The sequence below is a fragment of the Cherax quadricarinatus genome, chromosome 58 (assembly GCF_038502225.1).
Source record: "Cherax quadricarinatus isolate ZL_2023a chromosome 58, ASM3850222v1, whole genome shotgun sequence".
Taxonomy (NCBI): Eukaryota; Metazoa; Arthropoda; class Malacostraca; order Decapoda; family Parastacidae; genus Cherax; species Cherax quadricarinatus.
Genome location: NC_091349.1, coordinates 19,719,451 through 19,740,128, shown reverse-complemented (window position 1 = coordinate 19,740,128; position 20,678 = coordinate 19,719,451). Strand labels below are relative to the sequence as shown.

General features: G+C 38.3%; 1 protein-coding gene across 12 annotated transcripts in view; it reads left to right on the top strand.

Moving 5' to 3' along the window:
- The window catches only part of Hen1 (Hen1 methyltransferase), a 371,894-nt gene that overhangs the window by 234,129 nt on the left and 117,087 nt on the right, over window positions 1–20,678 (top strand). For 10 of the 12 annotated variants that reach the window (XR_011393634.1, XR_011393633.1, XM_070097635.1 and 7 more), the window contains one exon: window positions 4,383–5,177. Coding sequence is in view for 10 of the 12 variants with exons in the window: in XM_070097635.1 (XP_069953736.1) it covers window positions 4,383–5,177 (795 nt within the window). In the remaining 2 variants the exon portion in view is untranslated. The remainder of the gene's footprint in view (window positions 1–4,382; window positions 5,178–20,678) is intronic. The other 2 variants (XM_070097636.1, XM_070097637.1) reach the window with 1 other exon arrangement.

Genomic DNA, 20,678 nt, shown 5'->3' with positions numbered 1-20,678 from the left:
GTCATGGTCAACTGTATCAAAAGCTTTACGTAAGTCAATGAAGATCCCCAGTGGGACTTCTTTTTTCTCTGTTGCAGTGTATATATGTTCTAGCATGTGTATAATAGCTTCATTAGTATTTTTATTTGGCCTGAATCCAAATTGGCAGGGGTTGAGTATGTTTTGGGAGATAAGGTAGGAGTAGATTCGTTTATGAATTAATTTTTCGAAGATTTTTGAGAGAGGGTGTAAGTTGGATATTGGCCTATAGTTATTCAACTCTGTTTGGTCTCCTCCTTTGTGGATCGGGGTGACCCTTGCTATTTTGAGTACTGTAGGGAAGGTGGAGGATTCAATGGATTTGTTAAAGAGTGTTGCAATGATTGGTGATAGCACTTGTGACACTTTTTTGAATATAAAGGGTGGTAAGGTATTTAAGTCTCCTGCCTTGTTTTTTAGTGCGTTGATAATAAGGGAGACTTCGTATGGGTTAGTCGGAGCTAGGAACAGTGTGTTCGGGTAGTTGCCGGTGAGGTAGTCATTTGGTGGGGTATCTGAGCTTGGGATTTTATTGGCAAGGTTTTGTCCTATAGTGGAGAAGAAATCATTGAGTCTGTTTGCTGTTTCTGTTGGTGGGAGTTGGGGTTCATCTTATTTTGCTAATTTTATTGCGCTATTTCATGATATCTTTTTTGTTCCCAGAATTTCTGATAGGGTTTTCCAGGTCTTTTTTATATCACCTCGTAAGTTGGATAATCTGTTCTCATAATACAATTTTTTTTGCCTTTCTTATCAGGCTGGTTAGGATTGACGAGTAACGTTTTGTTTGGTCTCTGGTTATGTGACCCATTCTGTACTGTTTTTCATATTGGTGTTTTGTATTTATGGATTTGAGAATGCTGGGTGTTAGCCAGGGACTGTTCAGTCTCTTAGCTGTCATCTGTTTAGTTTTTTTAGGGCAGTGCTTGTTATAGAGGTATTGGGTCTTTTTTAGAAAATTATTAATACATTCGTCAATATCTGTATAGATTTCTAGCTCAGTGTGCCAGTCAATGTTTGCTACTGCTGTTGTGAAGTTATTAATGGCTGCCTCACAGTGATGGAGTGAATGATGGTGAAAGTTTTTCTTTTTTGGGCCACCCTGCCTTGGTGGGAATCGGTCAGTGTGTTAATAAAAATAAAAATAATAATAAATAAGGGAGTTCATTTCTCTACCATTAGCCGCCTCTTTGCGGTTTATTTTTACATGGTTTTTATGGTTGTATTCTTGTTTTTTTGGTCTCAATTGATAGAATGGAAGATATATTACAGAAATAGACATGATTTTGATTGCTTTCATGACTAAAAGTACCTTGAAATTGAGCTCTAAGTAGTGGAAATGTTCGATTTTTGCCGATGTTCAATGAACTTTGTGTAAGTCAAGTTGGTTAATTTTATTAAGTGTATTCTAACCTAACCACTCTGTAATCTGGCAAACTACAGGTCCCAATGATGCCAGATTTGTGATGGAGGACCTGTACTATAGACAAAACCTTTTACATTATGTTTGGGAGAAGAGCAAGTGAAGTCCAACTAAACATTATGCTTAACAACACCCTTATTGCTAAACATAATGAGGGAAAATTCCTGGGTCTGCACCTTGATAGCAACCTGAAATTCAACACCTATATCCAACACATAACAAAAAAAGTTTCTAAAACTGTTGGCATCCTCTCAGACATATTACTATGTACCACAAACAGCACTATGTACACTATACTATTCACTGATGTACGCATACCTCACCTATGCTATTTGTGCCTCAGGTTCCACAACGAAAAACCACCTAAAATCAATAATAACACAACAAAAAGCTGCAGTGCTGTTTTCTGCAGTCCATGTGAGGATTTGATTGATGTCTGCTTGGAGTCTTGGAGTGTCTTCAATGGAGGACTCTGTCATGCAAATTCAGGTGTCATGCACAAAGGAAGACGTGGTGCTGTGGCTTACATCTGTCTGTCAGATATGAGGATGAGGAACAGAATGGGAAGCATGTACAGTGGACCCTCGGTTCGCGATATTAATCCGTTCCTGAGAGCTCATCGTAAACCAAAATTATCGGAAAGCAAATCAATTTTCCCCATAAGAAATAATGGAAATCAAATTAATCCGTGCAAGACACCCAAAAGTATGAAAAAAAAAAACTTTTACCACATGAAATATTAAGTTTAATGCAATAGAATAATTACAGTAACAACAATAACAATAGAATTATAACAATAGAATAATTGACACTTACCTTTAATGAAGATCTGGTGATGATTGATGGGATGGGAGGAGGGGAAAATGTTGAACCTATTGTTTAGAAGGGGAATCCCCCTCCATTAGGACTTGAGGTAGCTTTTCCTCCTGAGTAATGTAGGTCCTGCTTGGCAATTTCTTCCAAAACAGGCCTGTTTCATCACAATTAAACACTTGTTCAGGTTTCAATCCTTCAGCCTCTATGTACTCCTTGAATTTATGCACATATTTTTCAGCCACTTTGTGGTCTGATCTGGCTGCCTCACCATGCCTAATCACACTGTATTCCACTACAATTCTTAAATCTTTCAAACCAACCTTTGCTGGCCTTAAATTCACTCACATCACCACTAGTTGCAGGCAATTTCTTTACCAAATCATCATGCAGCTGCCTAGCCTTTTCACAAGTGATCGCTTGAGAGATGCTATCTCCTGCTATTTGTTTTTCATTTATCCACACCAATAACAGTCTCTCAACATTTTCTAACACTTGCGGTCGCTGTTTCGTAATCACAGTTGCACCTTTTGCAAGAACAGCTTCCTTGATTGCCATTTTCCTGCTCACTATAGTAGAGATGGTAGATTGGGGTTTACTATACAACCTGACCAGCTCCGACACACGCACTCTACTTTCATACTTTGCAATTATCTCTTTCTTCATTTCAGTAGCCATTAGCACCCTTGGTCTCGAAGGGTTGGCACTAGAAGCTTTCTTGTGGCCTATGGTGACTTATTTTGCAGAAACAAGCACCAAAAACAGTGATAATATGGATAATATGGAATGTACCGAATGTATTCTTAGATGCGCGCACACTGGCTGGCTTGTAAACACTGGTACACACGGGGCAGTTCATGCCACACGTGGACACGTCTCGTACGAATCGTATCGCATACCGGGTTTTGTAACTTGAACCGAGTCAAATTTTTGGCATCGGTTACCAGATTTATATCAGATACCGATAGCATCGCGAACCAGGGGTCCACTGTACTGTGCCTTGAGGAACAAAGCTTTGCACTGTAGCCACCTCAAACTTTACTCTGTTTATTATTACTCTTTGGGATCTATTTGTTAGGAAGTTATAGATTTATCTATCAACTTTTCCTCTTATTCCTTTATCATGCATTTTGTGCACTATTACACCATGGTAGCACTTGTCGAAGGCTTTCACATAGTCTATGTATACTACATCTGTATTTTGTTTACCCTCTAGCGCATTCAGGACCTTGTCGTAGTGGTCCAGTAGCTGGGACGACAGAATTGGTTAAAGACAGCTGTCTGGAACGGATTAATGTCGTTAACCGAGGGTCCACTGTAGTTGTAGACTCCCCCATTCATCAACCAATCAGTCAAGTTTATTCTTTATAAAGATTACAATGCAGGGTTTACAAATTTTGGATATTGTGTGGTTTACATGTTATAAAATACTAATTACAGAGGGGGGCAATATGACACCTAGCATGGCTAGGCATTTCGGGCAGACTTAGATTAATTTTTAACTCTAAATTATTACAGATTATGGAGTAAGTTGGTATTAAGGCTAAGTGACTACATTATAGTTTGTGAATTTAGCAATGTGAATCCTTTTGTTTTGGTACAATACATAATTTCTATATTGGAGTATCACAGGCAAACTTATGACTAGTTAGGATTCATGGTATAAATACATTCAGAGTAACAGGCTCTGTCAATGTAGCAGTAGTTGTAAACTCCCCCATTCATGGTACAAATACAAGCAGAGTAACAGGCTATGTCATTGTATCAGCAGTTGTATACTCTCTCCCATTCATTGATGGTTGAAATCTGTTATGAGGTTCTTAGATGGAAATTAAGATTTTTTCTGACTGTTATTAGAAATTGTTATATGAATGTTCATTAAGTGGGGATTGTCTGTCTGTAACAGGTTATTGTGACTGACTTTCATTGGAGGAAATAATAAATCCTAATTTTGTGTTTGTAGCAGCTTGCATATTGCTTTGCAATTTCAGGTGCCTTATTAAGTGGAATTTTGTGCTGCAGTATTTTGATAAACAGTGTTCTGTAAATACATGTATTGTTAAATGAGACATGTGAAGATAATTAGCTTTATTAGATTTTAATGGCTGCTTATTTATTCTATCAACAGGTGTCAAGGAATCTTGCAAGATAATAGTGATTATTCACTGGAGACTTTTGGGTGTGGCCTTGGACCAGAGAACACCTATTGCACACAAATGGCTGTCTTTTTACGATCTACATCACGCCAAGAAGATTTATTTTCCTGCATTTTAAAAGATGACATGACATCGGATACTTTTTGTCACAGGTTTGTGAGTACAGAGAGTGCAGTTACTTCTGATATACCTAACAATGGCTTCTGTATTGTATCTGAATTTGACTACCCATTTGATGTACGTACTCAAGATGAGCATGACAGAGATCACACATTGGCTAGGTTCTATGATTTAAAGGCCTATATTTGCAATAGTGAACAAAGTTCAGAATCATACCCTGTTTGGGAAGAAACACCAGAAGTGGATCTGAGGGAAGAGACAGAGGATAAAACAGGGCAGTGGAAAGGAGAAAAGAACTTGGAAAAAAGCATGATAGAAAGAAAACCAGAAGACATTGTAGAAAGGAAGGTAGAAAATGGTTCTGATGCCACATGTTTAAATAACCTGACTTTGGCAACACTTTCCTTGAAGAATCAACTTCAGGAAATGTCACCTCATTCATATGATAATGATGACAAAGATGATAATCAAAAATTCTTTTTCAAAGAATATGTTAAGAATGAAGATGCAATTAATCATAGAGCAGTAGCTGAGCAAGAATATTTTTTCTACATAGTGGACCACAAGTATGCTATTATTCCAATGAGGTCTCTTTCAGCATGGGTGAATTATTCATATGAACAAGAGATACAAAACAGCCTCATCAGGTATAGTAATATATTTTATAGTAGAAAATGCAGTAAATGTACGATAAAACGGATTAATTGGGGAGAAGGGGTGTCTGCATTAGTGAAAAATCCGATATATAGAAAATTTTAATTAAGTGGATGTAGTCCGCTTAATCTTTTCAGGGTCAGTGCCATACATGTATGGCTTGAGAGCCAGGGTCAGTGCCATACTTATTCGCCAAAATTCTAGCACCTTCAAATTGAGTGGAAGAAAGCTGGTAGGCCTTCATATGAAAGAATGGGTCTGCATGGTCATTGTGCGCAGTATAAAAAAACTTGCAGTACTCATTGCATAATGAGGAAAAAAACTGACCATTTTTTTTGGTTTAAAACAGCAACTTTGCAGTGTATTTTTGTATGGTATTTATGCTTGTGTTCTCATTTTCTTGGTTGCAATTGATAGAATGGAACACAGATTACAGAAATAGAGATGATTTTGATTGGTTTCACGATGAAAAGTACCTTGAAATTGAGCTCAAATTAGTGAAAATGTTCAATTTTTGCTGATGTTCAAGAGTAAACAAATCACGCCACACATCCAATACACATCAACTGCTGAGTCTAAAATTCTTTCACACATATGCTGATATTATTTATACCATTTTTACAATAATGCAATAGTCTGCATAACAAAATCTTCTATTTTTTGAGAATAAAAATTCAAAATGGAAAGCAAGAGTAATATAAGAGGATACACAAATAACCCACACATAGAAGAGAGGAGCTTATGACGATGTTCCAGTCCAAGTCGGACCGGAACATCGTCGTAAGCTCCTCTCTTCTATGTGCGGGTTATTTGTGTATCATTCCAGTCACGGTATTGTGCCTTTTTTTGTTATTTAATATAAGAGGAGCCTGGAGACGTGACTAATGAGCAGATAAAATTTTATTTTAGTGCCAGGAATGTCTGCATTGTTTATTCTGGACACTATTTTGACACTAGCATCTTTTGAAATTTGTGTGAAATTGGCCAAATTGCCAATTTCTGACCACTTTATTGGGTAGTTGAAATCGGTAAATGGGCAGTTTCTTGTACTCAAACGATAAAACAAATGGAGTTCTAGTGAGATAGCTATGATTTTAGGCGACTGGAACATGGAATTGACTGAAAATAGGGCTCAAAGTGGGTGAAATTGACAATGCGTAAATATCGCCGATATTGCTAACTTTGAGAGAGCATAATTCTGTAAGTTTTCCATCATACTTTTGGTGTCATTACCATCATGAAAAGAATCTCTATCATTTCATAAGAAAAAAAACATTTTTTTTGTTTTTAATTTTTCGACCCTGAGAGCGAGTTTAGGATCAGGGGTCTCGACCCTGAAAGGATTAATCGATTGACTACCAGACATCAACGAACACCAAATAAAACAGACTTAGTCTGCTGTATTGATGGACTACCAAACATACTAAAACTAAATTAGAGTACAATACAGTATTATCTGTAAATGTACCTAAAAAAATTAATTTAAAGTACAGCACAGTACAGTACAGTAGAGTGCAGTAATTATTCTTACCTTTTCTGGTGGGTAGATGAGGTTACAGATGTGTAATAGAATACAGCATTCCCATGTGGTCTAGTGGTGTCCCCAAAATAACTTATTGTAAGGAAGAGGAGCTGTAAACTTCCAGCGGTAACACTGCAGATGGTATAAGAGAGACAGTCAGTAGAGCATACTACTTGTGCAGTGCTACTTCAGCCACTGTATCTTGGGCCATTTTCGTATGCTTCCTTGGAATAACTGAAAAACCATTTCAGTTAAGCATATCCTTGTCAGCTTATCCTTGTCAGACACTGTTTAACTGTGCCATACTCACACACCTAGGCCATTGAAATGACAGCCACCTTCTTCCTTGTTAATTCGAGTTTTTGCTTAATATTAAGGTCACATGCTTCTTCCTGGCACAATCACGTACTTTAGAGTTCATTGTTAATTACACTGTACTCGGTACTTTAATATAATGATATAAAAACACTGAAAATCCAGGGTAAAATTGGAGAGGAAATGACGATGATGTGAGTGTGCACAAACAATGACATCCACACAGGCAGTCATTGGCCCCACTGCCCAGGAACAATGAAAATAATAATAATACAATAATCTTTATTTCTACAAGTATATGTGCAATGTATACAGGCCTGGCTGACATCAGTGACATACTAATGTATAGAAAGCCCCTTGTTATGCAGAGGATTTTAGGCAAATTAGGTCAGTTTTGTCCCCAGGATGCAACCCACACCAGTCAACTAACACCCAAGTACAGTAGGGACTCGCTTTACGACGTTCCACTCATATGGACATTTCAGATTATGACCAGAACTCTCTATACAGCTCCCTTCCCCAACAAACCGTGTGCCACTCGGTTTGTTTACATTCTCTGTGAGCTTCGCGACTCTCTATTATGTCTGGAAACTTCAAAATTTCAGGTGTTTGTAAGTTATTTCATATTTTATATATGTATTCTGATAATTATACAGGTACAACACTGACTTTCCGAACACTGATGATCCGGAGCCTCCTATAATCCATACAAATTTATGAGCAGGAACTTGAAATTCTGTGGCTGCCAGAGTAGTTTACTGGGAGGCCCACAGATGGCATTGAGTGTAGCTGTGTGCACTTAGAGTGTTTACACTGCACCTGCTGGTGGGGGACACCCCAATTCTGTGAGTTTCTTTGCTTATTTTGATTAAATTAACCTCAACTATGGCATCTAAGGGAGATGAGAGGGAGACTGGTGGTGTCAAACGTAAACACCAGTCCCTATCGATTCAGGAGAAAGTTGAACTGTTGAGAAAACAGGACCATGATGCTTTAGTGCGGAAGATGTGTGAAGATTATGGTCTCGGTAAATCAGTTGTTTATGTTGACCAACCCTGGTCCGGAAAAATCAGTAATCCGGAAAACCTTTGGAACCAAAGGTTCTGGAAAATTTATGTTGTACCTGTACTTATGTGTACCTGTACCTAAATAAACTTAAACACTATGCTGACATGCAGGTACAAATTAAAATCACTAAGAGTGTCTTGTTAGTCTTGAAGACGCCATATTAATGATAATAATATGCAATAATAATCATGTACACAATAGTATTACTTTGAAGTAACTGTAGAAAATTATTCCTTTTGCATGCCTTCACTCAGAGCGTCAGTCCTTCTGAAAATGGTGTGTTACATGAGAATGGGAGTGTTTTTCCTTATTCTTCTGTACCAACGTGGATACAACTTGTACACAATGTAAGGTATAAGCTTCACAAACATGGAAATGAAAGTGTATCAACCATAACCAGATGCATTCATCTGCTTGTTTACAGACTCCGTGTCTCTCCCCCCTCTCATTTACTTCTCTCTGTCTCTCTCTCTCTGTCTGTCTCTCTCTCTCTCTCTCTCATATTGTTTTATCTCGTTTACTCACCTCTTACCCTACATTAAGACTCCTAATATTTTAATGTGAGTAATGAGTGTACTGTTTATGCATTTTATCACTCTAGGGTGCTTTAAATTTTGTTGTATACTACATGTGGGTGGGGTGGCCAAGTGGGCTACCATACCTCCCACACCTGACTTCCTAGAGATAAATACTACTCACCTCTCACTCTGGGACACTTTCAATGTATATTACCTGTGGATGGGGTGGCCAGGTGGGGTACCATACCTACCACACCTGACTTCTTACAATAAATACTACTCACCTCTCATCCTACATTAAGACTTCAAATATTTTAAGGTAAATAAAGAGTGCACTGTGTGTATTTTACTTTTTATTGTATTTTAAGGCCTAGTTCTATTGCTAACTTAATATTTATTAGTGTAGACTTGTTATCTGGCATTTATATACATTTATAAGTGGAAAAAAAAAAGGGCATTCTGCTTTATGGTGATGTCCGCTTTCCAGTGATAGCCTGGAACCTAATCTGCCATATGAGTGGGGCCCTACTGTACTTATTGTGCCCCATGGCCTGGTGGCTAAAGATCTCGCTTTACACAGTGAGGGTTTGTGCTTGATTCCCAGTGAGGGTAGAAACATTGGGTGTGTTTCTTTTCACCAGTTATCTATGTTTCCCATCAGTAGTAAAACAGGTATCTGGGTATTAGTTGACTGGTGTGGGTCGCATCCTGGGACAAATTGACCTAATTTGCCTGAAATGCACCCCGGTTTTCGTCCTTAATCCGTTCCAGAAGGTTAGTCAGAATCCGAAATGGATGAAAACCGAAGTAATATTTCCCGTAAGAAATAATATAAATCCAATTAATCCATTCCGGACACCCAAAAATATTAAAAAAAAAAATACATTTTATAGAGAATAACTATAATTTTACATACAGAAAACAGTGAGAAATAAAGCACTAATTTTAATGGATAAATGAACATTTAAATCACTATTACATACCTCTATTGAAGACTCTTGTTGATCCACACCAACAACAACTTCTGCACATCTTCGATTGTTTGTGATCTCTGTTTTGTTAGCATATTTACCCCTTTCGCAACATCAGCTTCCTTGATTTTTACTTTGTTCGCCAGGATGGAACTGATTGTTGATTTGGATTTCCCATACATCCTGGCAAGCTCGGCCACACGTATGCCACTTTTGTATTTTGATACAAGCTCTTTCTTGAATTCTCTCATGTTTCTCACCTTCTTTACCAAAGGGCTGGCACTCTGAACTTTCTTTGGCCTCATGGTGGCTTATTTTACAGCCGCACTCTATTAACAAGCACCAAAACCAATGGATGAACGCGCGGAGTATTGTTCACTCGACAAATGACAGAGGTAGACTGAGTCAGGCGGCGGCATCCTGAGCGGGCAAACGCGTCTGAGTCAGACAATTTCCGAGTCTATGTACGAAACCTGGAGTAAAAATTCGCCGAAAAAAGTGGTCGAAATCCGAATTGTACAATATTCGGACTGAACGTAAACTGGAGTTTTACTGTAGTAGTATGTCATTAATGTCAGCTAGGCCTGTATACCTTGTATATGTACTTGTAGAAATAAAGATATTATTATTTTACCGATAGGTGAACAGAGACAGCAGGTGTCTGAAAGAAACACGTCCTAATGTTTCCATCTGTACCTGGGATTGAGCCACAGACTTCAGTGGGTGAGCTTAATGCACTAGCAATTGAGCTATGGGATGCAGCTAGGACAAACCTTGGACTGCACAAACCTGCGATTAAGTGGAATCAGTTCATTTTATCAATGTACGACTAGACTGGATAACCATTTGGTATAACAAATTTGGTGTTCTTCATGACTATATTAATTGGACACCCCCCATTAAATGTATGTGTTAAGCCTTTGTTTGGCCAGATTTTTTGTCTGTTTTATTCTATATCTGCCTTATGGAGGTCCGTTTTATCGAACATTTACTGTAGTTTATAATTTACTGTTGTTGTCATTGTTGGAACTGTAGTTCATAATTTATTGTTGTCATTGTTGGAGAGTAGCTGTAAGTATTTTGTATGTAATATCACATGAGTGAGAATCAGTGGTTCATGGTAGATGATAATTTATTTTCAGCAGGACTATTTGTTGAGCATGCTTGTTAAAAAGTGGATAAATACTAGGCATAGATAGCCCTTGATGCCTACAACATTTGTTTATTGAGAGGCCATCCCGAAGCAGCTATAAAATTTTTTAATCTGTCCTGATATATTGATGTGGATTAAGACACTTATGTACAGTTCAGGACATTTATTAAAGGAAATGTTTCATTATGAGTGGCTTCTTCAGTCCTAATACAGAGTAAGCTAAGACATAGTGTTATATAATGAACAGAGATAGATGACCAGTAGCAAGGTGAGATGAATCAGGTTGTAATAAATAGGTTGGACAAATATTTCAGTGAGAATGGTTGGATTTGAGAAGGACCTGCCAAACATACGCCAGTAAACCTTTTACAGTGCTTTGCCATTCTTATGTTTATTGTTCTTATCACACACTGGCCATTCCTAATATGAGTAAGAATCTTCTGAATAAGAATTTGGAAACACTGAAGTTCTCAGACCTTTGTGGGATTGTGTCATTGGTGGCAAATGAGGCAAATTCCAGCAGCTTCTCTATCAGTTGGTTTCATTAAAGTTCATCAAGTATCCACATGTATCCCTGTGTTGTACACAAATGTTGTTGGAGTCATCCTAGATGCAGGTGTTTATCTGCTTGCAGACTTTAATTTCCAAATATCTAGCAATCTTTTCTATGTACTTCCCATCACATCAGTGTAATGTATTCTCCAGTGCTGGTCAAAGATTTGCTCTTGTGCTTCTGCAGGAAGTTTCTGATTGATGAAGAGTTAGTAACTAGTTGGATGGGTTAGTTATTAAGTAGCTTAACCACAGCAGATGCACCTAACTTCTATTATAGAAAGGTCTCACACTAACATTGTTGGACACAAGGATATCCACTACAGATAATGTACAGCCTCTCCTCACTTAGTGACGTACCCATGTACTGACCACTCAGACTTACGACCAGCTTTCCAACCAGTATGCAAACCTAAATACAGTGGTCCCTCATTTTTCATAATTAATTCGTTCCTGGAGGAGCTACTATAAACTAAATTTACGATTTGTAAATCAATTTTCCCCATAAGAAATAATGTAAATACAATTAATCCATTCCTGACACCCAGAAGTATTAAAACAAAAATTTTTTTTACATGAAATATACATGTAGTACATAAACAATACAATGGGAAATGATGAATGAAACATTAACAGCATAACACTTACCTTTATTGGAGATTCTTCTTAGTGTATGGGAGACTGGAGGAGGAGAGAGAGTGGGTTGTTTATAGTTTGGAAGGGGAATCCCCTTCCAGCAACACCTCAGGTGCCAATTGCTTTTCTGGGGTTGCTTCATTTCTCTGTTTCTTAATGCCACTAGGACCAGCTTGAGAGTCACTGGAGTCCTGTCTCGCAAAATAACTGTGGAGAGAGCTCTGTTTCTGGCGTTTCTTTAACACTTCCCTAAAATGGCCCAAGACTTTGTCACTGTACATGTTGCCAACATGGCTTGCAACAACCTTGTTAGGGTGATGTTTCTCCATAAAGCTTTCCATCTTACCCCACATAGTAAAAATCTCTTTAATTTCTGAAGAAGGCACCTTCTTCCATCTCTCTTCTGCCTCCTCTGCAGCAAGATTCTGAGCTGCGATGTGTTGCTCTTCGTGCTGAAGCTCTTGCAACTCCTCGGTGGTGAGCTCTTCGTTGTGATCTTCCACCAATTCTTCCACATCCTCCAAACTCACATCCAACCCCATGGAACTCCCCAGTGCCACAATTGATTTTACAACAGACATAGGCTCATCAGGGTCAGCCCCAAACCCTTCATAATCCCTCTTGTCGACACAATCTGGCCACAATTTTCTCCAGGCAGAGTTCAAAGTCCTGGTGGTCACTCCCTCCCAAGCCATACCTATAAGGGTTATGCAATGGAGGATGCTGAAGTGTTCTCTCCAAAATTCCCTTAGGGTCAAGTGAGTGTCTGTGGTCACAGTCAAGCACCTGTGAAACATTGCTTTTGTGTAGAGTTTTTTAAAGTTTCCAATGACCTGCTGGTCCATGGGCTGGAGGAGAGGAGTGGTATTCGGGGGCAAGAACTTTACTGTGATGAACCCAAACTCTTCGAAAATTTGGTCATCCAAGTTTGGAGGATGAGCAGGTGCATTGTCCATTACTAGGAGGCACTTGAGATCCAATTTCTTTTCCAGGAGGTAATTTTCACATTAGGGCCAAACACTTCATTGAACCACTCGACGAAAATTTCCCTCGTGACCCATGCCTTACTATTAGATTTCCAAAACACACACAATTTACTCTTCATAACATTGTTTTTCCTGAACACTCTGGGATTTTCAGAATGGTACACTAGTAATGGCTTCACTTTGAAATCCCCACTAGCATTAGCACAGAACATTAGCGTCAGCCTGTCTTTCATAGGCTTGTGTCCTGGCATTGCCTTTTCCTCTTGTGTAATGAAGGTCCTCTTTGGCATTTTCTTCCAAAAGAGGCCTGTTTCGTCACAATTGAACACTTGTTCAGGTTTCAGTCCTTCAGCCTCTATGTACTCCTGGAATTCATGCACATATTTTTCAGCTGCCTTGTGGTCCGAACTGGCAGCCTCACCATGCCTTATCACACTGTGTATGCCAGTACGGTTCTTAAATCTCAAACCAGCCTTTGCTGGCCTTAAATTCACTCACATCACCACTAGTTGCAGGCAATTTCTTTACCAAATCGTCATGCAACTGCCTAGCTTTTTCACAAATAATCGAAGTCATAAGAGTATCTCCTGCTAATTGTTTTTCATTTATTATTTTATTTTTTTATTATCACACCGGCCGATTCCCACCAAGGCAGGGTGGCCCGAAAAAGAAAAACTTTCACCATCATTCACTCCATCACTGTCTTGCCAGAAGGGTGCTTTACACTACAGTTTTTAAACTGCAACATTAACACCCCTCCTTCAGAGTGCAGGCACTGTACTTCCCATCTCCAGGACTCAAGTCCGGCCTGCCGGTTTCCCTGAATCCCTTCATAAATGTTACTTTGCTCACACTCCAACAGCACGTCAAGTATTAAAAACCATTTGTCTCCATTCACTCCTATCAAACACGCTCACGCATGCCTGCTGGAAGTCCAAGCCCCTCGCACACAAAACCTCCTTTACCCCCTCCCTCCAACCCTTCCTAGGCCGACCCCTACCCCGCCTTCCTTCCACTACAGACTGATACACTCTTGAAGTCATTCTGTTTCGCTCCATTCTCTCTACATGTCCGAACCACCTCAACAACCCTTCCTCAGCCCTCTGGACAACAGTTTTGGTAATCCCGCACCTCCTCCTAACTTCCAAACTACGAATTCTCTGCATTATATTCACACCACACATTGCCCTCAGACATGACATCTCCACTGCCTCCAGCCTTCTCCTCGCTGCAACATTCATCACCCACGCTTCACACCCATATAAGAGCGTTGGTAAAACTATACTCTCATACATTCCCCTCTTTGCCTCCAAGGACAAAGGTCTTTGTCTCCACAGACTCCTAAGTGCACCACTCACTCTTTTTCCCTCATCAATTCTATGATTCACCTCATCTTTCATAGACCCATCCGCTGACACGTCCACTCCCAAATATCTGAATACGTTCACCTCCTCCATACTCTCTCCCTCCAATCTGATATTCAATCTTTCATCACCTAATCTTTTTGTTATCCTCATAACCTTACTCTTTCCTGTATTCACCTTTAATTTTCTTCTTTTGCACACCCTACCAAATTCATCCACCAATCTCTGCAACTTCTCTTCAGAATCTCCCAAGAGCACAGTGTCATCGGCAAAGAGCAGCTGTGACAACTCCCACTTTGTGTGTGATTCTTTATCTTTTAACTCCACGCCTCTTGCCAAGACCCTCGCATTTACTTCTCTTACAACCCCATCTATAAATATATTAAACAACCACGGTGACATCACACATCCTTGTCTAAGGCCTACTTTTACTGGGAAAAAATTTCCCTCTTTCCTACATACTCTAACTTGAGCCTCACTATCCTCGTAAAAACTCTTCACTGCTTTCAGTAACCTACCTCCTACACCATACACTTGCAACATCTGCCACATTGCCCCCCTATCCACCCTGTCATACGCCTTTTCCAAATCCATAAATGCCACAAAGACCTCTTTAGCCTTATCTAAATACTGTTCACTTATATGTTTCACTGTAAACACCTGGTCCACACACCCCCTACCTTTCCTAAAGCCTCCTTGTTCATCTGCTATCCTATTCTCCGTCTTACTCTTAATTCTTTCAATTATAACTCTACCATACACTTTACCAGGTACACTCAACAGACTTATCCCCCTATAATTTTTGCACTCTCTTTTATCCCCTTTGCCTTTATACAAAGGAACTATGCATGCTCTCTGCCAATCCCTAGGTACCTTACCCTCTTCCATACATTTATTAAATAATTGCACCAACCACTCCAAAACTATATCCCCACCTGCTTTTAACATTTCTATCTTTATCCCATCAATCCCGGCTGCCTTACCCCCTTTCATTTTACCTACTGCCTCACGAACTTCCCCCACACTCACAACTGGCTCTTCCTCACTCCTACAAGATGTTATTCCTCCTTGCCCTATACACGAAATCACAGCTTCCCTATCTTCATCAACATTTAACAATTCCTCAAAATATTCCTTCCATCTTCCCAATACCTCTACCTCTCCATTTAATAACTCTCCTCTCCTATTTTTAACTGACAAATCCATTTGTTCTCTAGGCTTTCTTAACTTGTTAATCTCACTCCAAAACTTTTTCTTATTTTCAACAAAATTTGTTGATAACATCTCACCCACTCTCTCATTTGCTCTCTTTTTACATTGCTTCACCACTCTCTTAACTTCTCTCTTTTTCTCCATATACTCCACACCAATAATAACTTCTCAACCTCTTCGAGTACTGGTGATCTCATTTTTGTCAGCATAGTTACCCCCTTTGGAGCAACAGCGACCTTGATTTCCTTTTTCTTGGCCACTATGGAACATAAGGTTGTGTAGGGTTTCTTATACATCCTGGCCAGTTCGGCCACACTTGTACCACTTTTATATTGTTCAATGATGGTTTTCTTAAATTCAATCGTATTTCTCACCTTCTTTACCACAGGCTTGGCACTAGGAGCTTTCTTTGGAGCCATGGTGGCTTATTTAGTACTTGCAAGCACTAAAATAAATGGAATACTGTATTTATTTATTTATTTATTTATTTATTTATTTAAAAATTTGAGCACACATACAGAGGTACAAAAAATACAGATAAGAGCAGCATGCCAAAGCCACTTATACTATGCATAGCATTACGGGCTGGCTTAAAATTAACTTAAGATGAACTAAGCAATGATGACATCAGTGATAAAACTTTAATGTAAACAGATTACTATAAAGCACAAGTGAGTATTACAAAGACAGGTCATATGGTTGTATGCATTGTTGTACATTCAGTAGAATGGAGTATTCTGTTAGGTAGTGTATTTAAAAAATAATAAAGTTAGATTGGGTTTTAGGTTTAACATTTATGTGATATAATTGTGAGAAACATTTAAGATATACAATTTATAAGGTTCAGTTATTCAGTATTTATTTGGTTTTGGGTGAGTAAGTGATCTTTGAGAAGAGACTTGAATTTATAAACAGGTAGTGTTTCTTTTATATTTACAGGTAATGAGTTCCAGATTTTAGGGCCTTTTATGTGCATTGAGTTTTTGCATAGTGTGAGATGGACACGAGGAACATCAAAGAGTGATCTGTGCCTTGTGTTATGGTCATGTGTTCTGTTGAGGTTGGCAAGGAGATGTTTGAGGGGAGGGTTAATATCAGAGTTAAGTGTTCTATGTATGTAATAGGTGCAGTAATAAGTATGAATGTTTTGTATGGTGAGTAGGTTTAGTGTATTGAATATTGGTGGAGTGTGCTGCCTATAGTGAGAATTTGTTATCATTCTAACTGCAGCCTTTTGTTGGGTAATTAGTGGTCTGAGATAGTTACTTGTTGTTGAGCCCCATGCACAAATTCCATAGGTGAGATAGGGGTAAATAAGAGAGTGATATAGGGCCAGGAGGGCTGACTGTGGAGCATAGTACCGTATCTTCGATAGTATGCCTACAGTCTTGGAAATTTTCTTAGAAATTTGTTGTATATGTGTATGAAATTTGAGTCTATTATCAAGGTGGATTCCTAAGAATTTTCCCTCTGTTAGCTTTGTGATAGGTGATCCGTTTATCATTATGTTAAGAGGGACATCTGTAGCTCTGTTACCAAACTGAATGAAGTAGGTTTTGTCAATGTTTAGTGTAAGTTTGTTAGTCCTCATCCAGGTAGATATTTTCTGTAATTCGGTATTTACAGTATTGGCTAGCGTGACTGGGCTCGGGTGGGAGAAGACGTATGTAGTGTCATCTGCAAATAGTGTGGGTTTGAGTAATTGCGAAGCATTTGGTAGGTCATTTATGTATAGGAGAAAGAGAAGAGGGCCAAGGACACTTCCCTGTGGGACACCAACTGTAATTGGTTGTGCAGAAGAGTTTGCCCCATTTGCGTACACATATTGGCTTCTGTTGCTGAGGTATGACTTGAGGTAGTTGAGGGAGTGCCCTCTTATACCATAGTGTGACAATTTTACGTGGAGCAAGTCATGGTCAACTGTATCAAAAGCTTTACGTAAGTCAATGAAGATCCCCAGTGGGACTTCTTTTTTCTCTATTGCAGTGTATATATGTTCTAGCATGTGTATAATAGCATCATTAGTATTTTTATTAGGCCTGAATCCAAATTGGCAGGGGTTGAGTATGTTTTGGGAGATAAGGTAGGAGTAGATTCGTTTATGAATTAATTTTTCGAAGATTTTTGAGAGAGGGTGTAAGTTGGATATTGGCCTATAGTTATTCAACTCTGTTTGGTCTCCTCCTTTGTGGATCGGGGTGACCCTTGCTATTTTGAGTACTGTAGGGAAGGTGGAGGATTCAATGGATTTGTTAAAGAGTGTTGCAATGATTGGTGATAGCACTTGTGACACTTTTTTGTATATAAAGGGTGGTAAGGTATTTAAATCTCCTGCCTTGTTTTTTAGTGCGTTGATAATAAGGGAGACTTCGTATGGGTTAGTCGGAGCTAGGAACAGTGTGTTCGGGTAGTTGCCGGTGAGGTAGTCATTTGGTGGGGTATCTGAGCTTGGGATTTTATTGGCAAGGTTTTGTCCTATAGTGGAGAAGAAATCATTGAGTCTGTTTGCTGTTTCTGTTGGTGGGAGTTGGGGTTCATCTGATTTTGCTAATTTTATTTCGCTATTTCGTGATATCTTTTTTGTTCCCAGAATTTCTGATAGGGTTTTCCAGGTCTTTTTTATATCACCTCGTAAGTTGGATAATCTGTTCTCATAATACAATTTTTTTGCCCTTCTTATCAGGCTGGTTAGGATTGACGAGTAACGTTTTGTTTGGTCTCTGGTTATGTGACCCATTCTGTACTGTTTTTCATATTGGTGTTTTGTATTTATGGATTTGAGAATGCTGGGTGTTAGCCAGGGACTGTTCAGTCTCTTAGCTGTCATCTGCTTAGTTTTTTTTGGGCAGTGCTTGTTATAGAGGTATTGAGTCTTTTTTAGAAAATTATTAATACATTCGTCAATATCTGTATTGATTTCTAGCTCAGTGTGCCAGTCAATGTTTGCTACTGCTGTTGTGAAGTTATTAATGGCTGCCTCATTGTGAAGTCTGAAGGTGACTTTAGTAGTGTCTTGGGGTAATTTACCAAGAGTTGTTATGAGGAAAGTAGGGTAGTGGTCTGTGGTATTATCTGTAATTATGCCTGATTTTAAAGGGGATATGGTGTTGGTCCAGATGTGGTCAAGTAGGGAAACACTAGTCTCTGTAACTCTTGTAGGTTTTGTTACTGTTGGTAGCAACATACAGTTACTCATTGTGTTTGTGAATTCAGTAACGTGTGGGTCCTGGTCTTGCAGGAGATTTATATTGAAGTCACCTGAGAGTAGTAAGTGATCTTTGTTCATGCGTGCATCAGTTATCATACTTCCTAGGTTTTGACTAAATTGGCTAATGTTTGACTGTGGAACTCTGTAGATGTTTATCAATGTGAGAGGTTTTTGTAGGTATTTGGATTTGAATTTGGCTATCATATATTCCCCATGTTCATCTCTTGTGCAAGTATTAGTGATACATTCTAGTTGGTCTGAGTAGTATATGGCTGTGCCACCCCCTTGTTGGTCTGGCCTACAGTTGTGTATGGCTGTGTAACCAGGAATGGCATAGACATCTGTACTATCAGGCTTTAGCCAGGTTTCAGTTAGTGTAATGATGGACATATTGGCATGTAAGGAATTTAGTAATGCTATGAGGTCATCGTAATGCTTGCTTAAAGATCTGATATTGTAGTTAAAGATAGTTATGTTGTTGTTGGCACTGAGAAGTGCCTTTGATTGTTCTGCAGTGTAGTAATTACAGTAACTGTTTGATTCATTTAAGTCATTAAATAAGAGGTTGGTATCTGGATCAATGCTTGTAATCATAAGATTTGTAGTGAATCTATAGTTAGAATTAAGTATAAAACAAAGTAAATAGTCTTAAGCTAAAAAATAGCACCTGAATTATTTAACAAATGTAAAATAATGAGCTAAAGTAGTTTTTTTTTTTTTTTTTTAAGCTAAAATAAAGGAGACAATATAAAAGGGACTAGTACAAATAAAGTGATGATCAAATAATGGAGCTTGGGAATATGATAGTAGGTAGTACTATAAAATAAATGAGCTTTGGAATATAATGGCAAAATTGTGAACTTGTTCTACTTTAGCACCTGAGAATAGCACCTTGATTATTTTAACAATTGTGAATGTATAAGCTAGGGTAGTTATATAAAGCTAAAATAAAGGAGAAAATATATAAGGGACTAAAATTAAGTAATGGTAAACAAAGTTAAATGGACAGATGGTCACTATGAAATAATATTGGTTTAGGAGTAAGATCTGATTTGTAATATTAGATAAATTGAGCAGTTTATTGCACAATAAAAGTAAAAAAAAATGAGGTAGTTGGTACTAGCTAGCAAAAGATAGTTTTGGTACTTGCAAAAAAGTAATTGGAATATACACTAATTGCATACACAATGTAAAGTGACTAAAAAACAAGTAGTGATAAACAAAATTAAATGGACAGGTAAGAAAAAATGAATATTATTAATTTGGAGTAAGATTTGACTTGTAATTTAAAATTATGAGCAATTAATAGCAGTAAGAAAGAATTATAGAGTATTGGAGGTAGTTGGCATTAGCTAGTGATGAAAAATAATAAAAATAATAATGTACAATATAATAGTAACGTACACTATATGCACCACACGTGTATATGTATTAAGGGCACTTATCTAATCTGTTACAGAAATGTCAGCTTTTCTAAGGAAGGTAGAGAAATCATGTTCGTTTGAGATGGTATATTGTTGTCCTGTTGATGTTTTCCTTACTAGTATTTTCCCATCTCGCGTGAAACACTGATGTATTTTGTTTTCCTGTTTAAGTTTTCTCAGCCTGAACAGAAGGTTTTGACGTTTTTTTGTTAGACACTCATTTATGTACACTCCATTTTTCATTGTAATTGCTGATTTAATTAGGTCCTTTCTTTTATCGTATGAATGAAGTCTGATCATTATACTGTGTTTACTTCCTGGTTTTCCTAGCAAACGTGTTTCTTTGATTTCATTGTTTTGCACGATGACTTGTACGTGGTTCTGTATTATCCTGATAGCAGTTTCTTTGCACTGAGCTTGTGTTATGTCACTAGGAATGTGTGGACTGTTTATTATAACTGCATCAGACAACTTATCTTGTTCAGTTTTGTCGTCTTGGAAATCAAGGTATTCATTTAGTCGAGTGTGCATGTTCTGATTCCAGTCCTTGATTGCTTCTTCAACC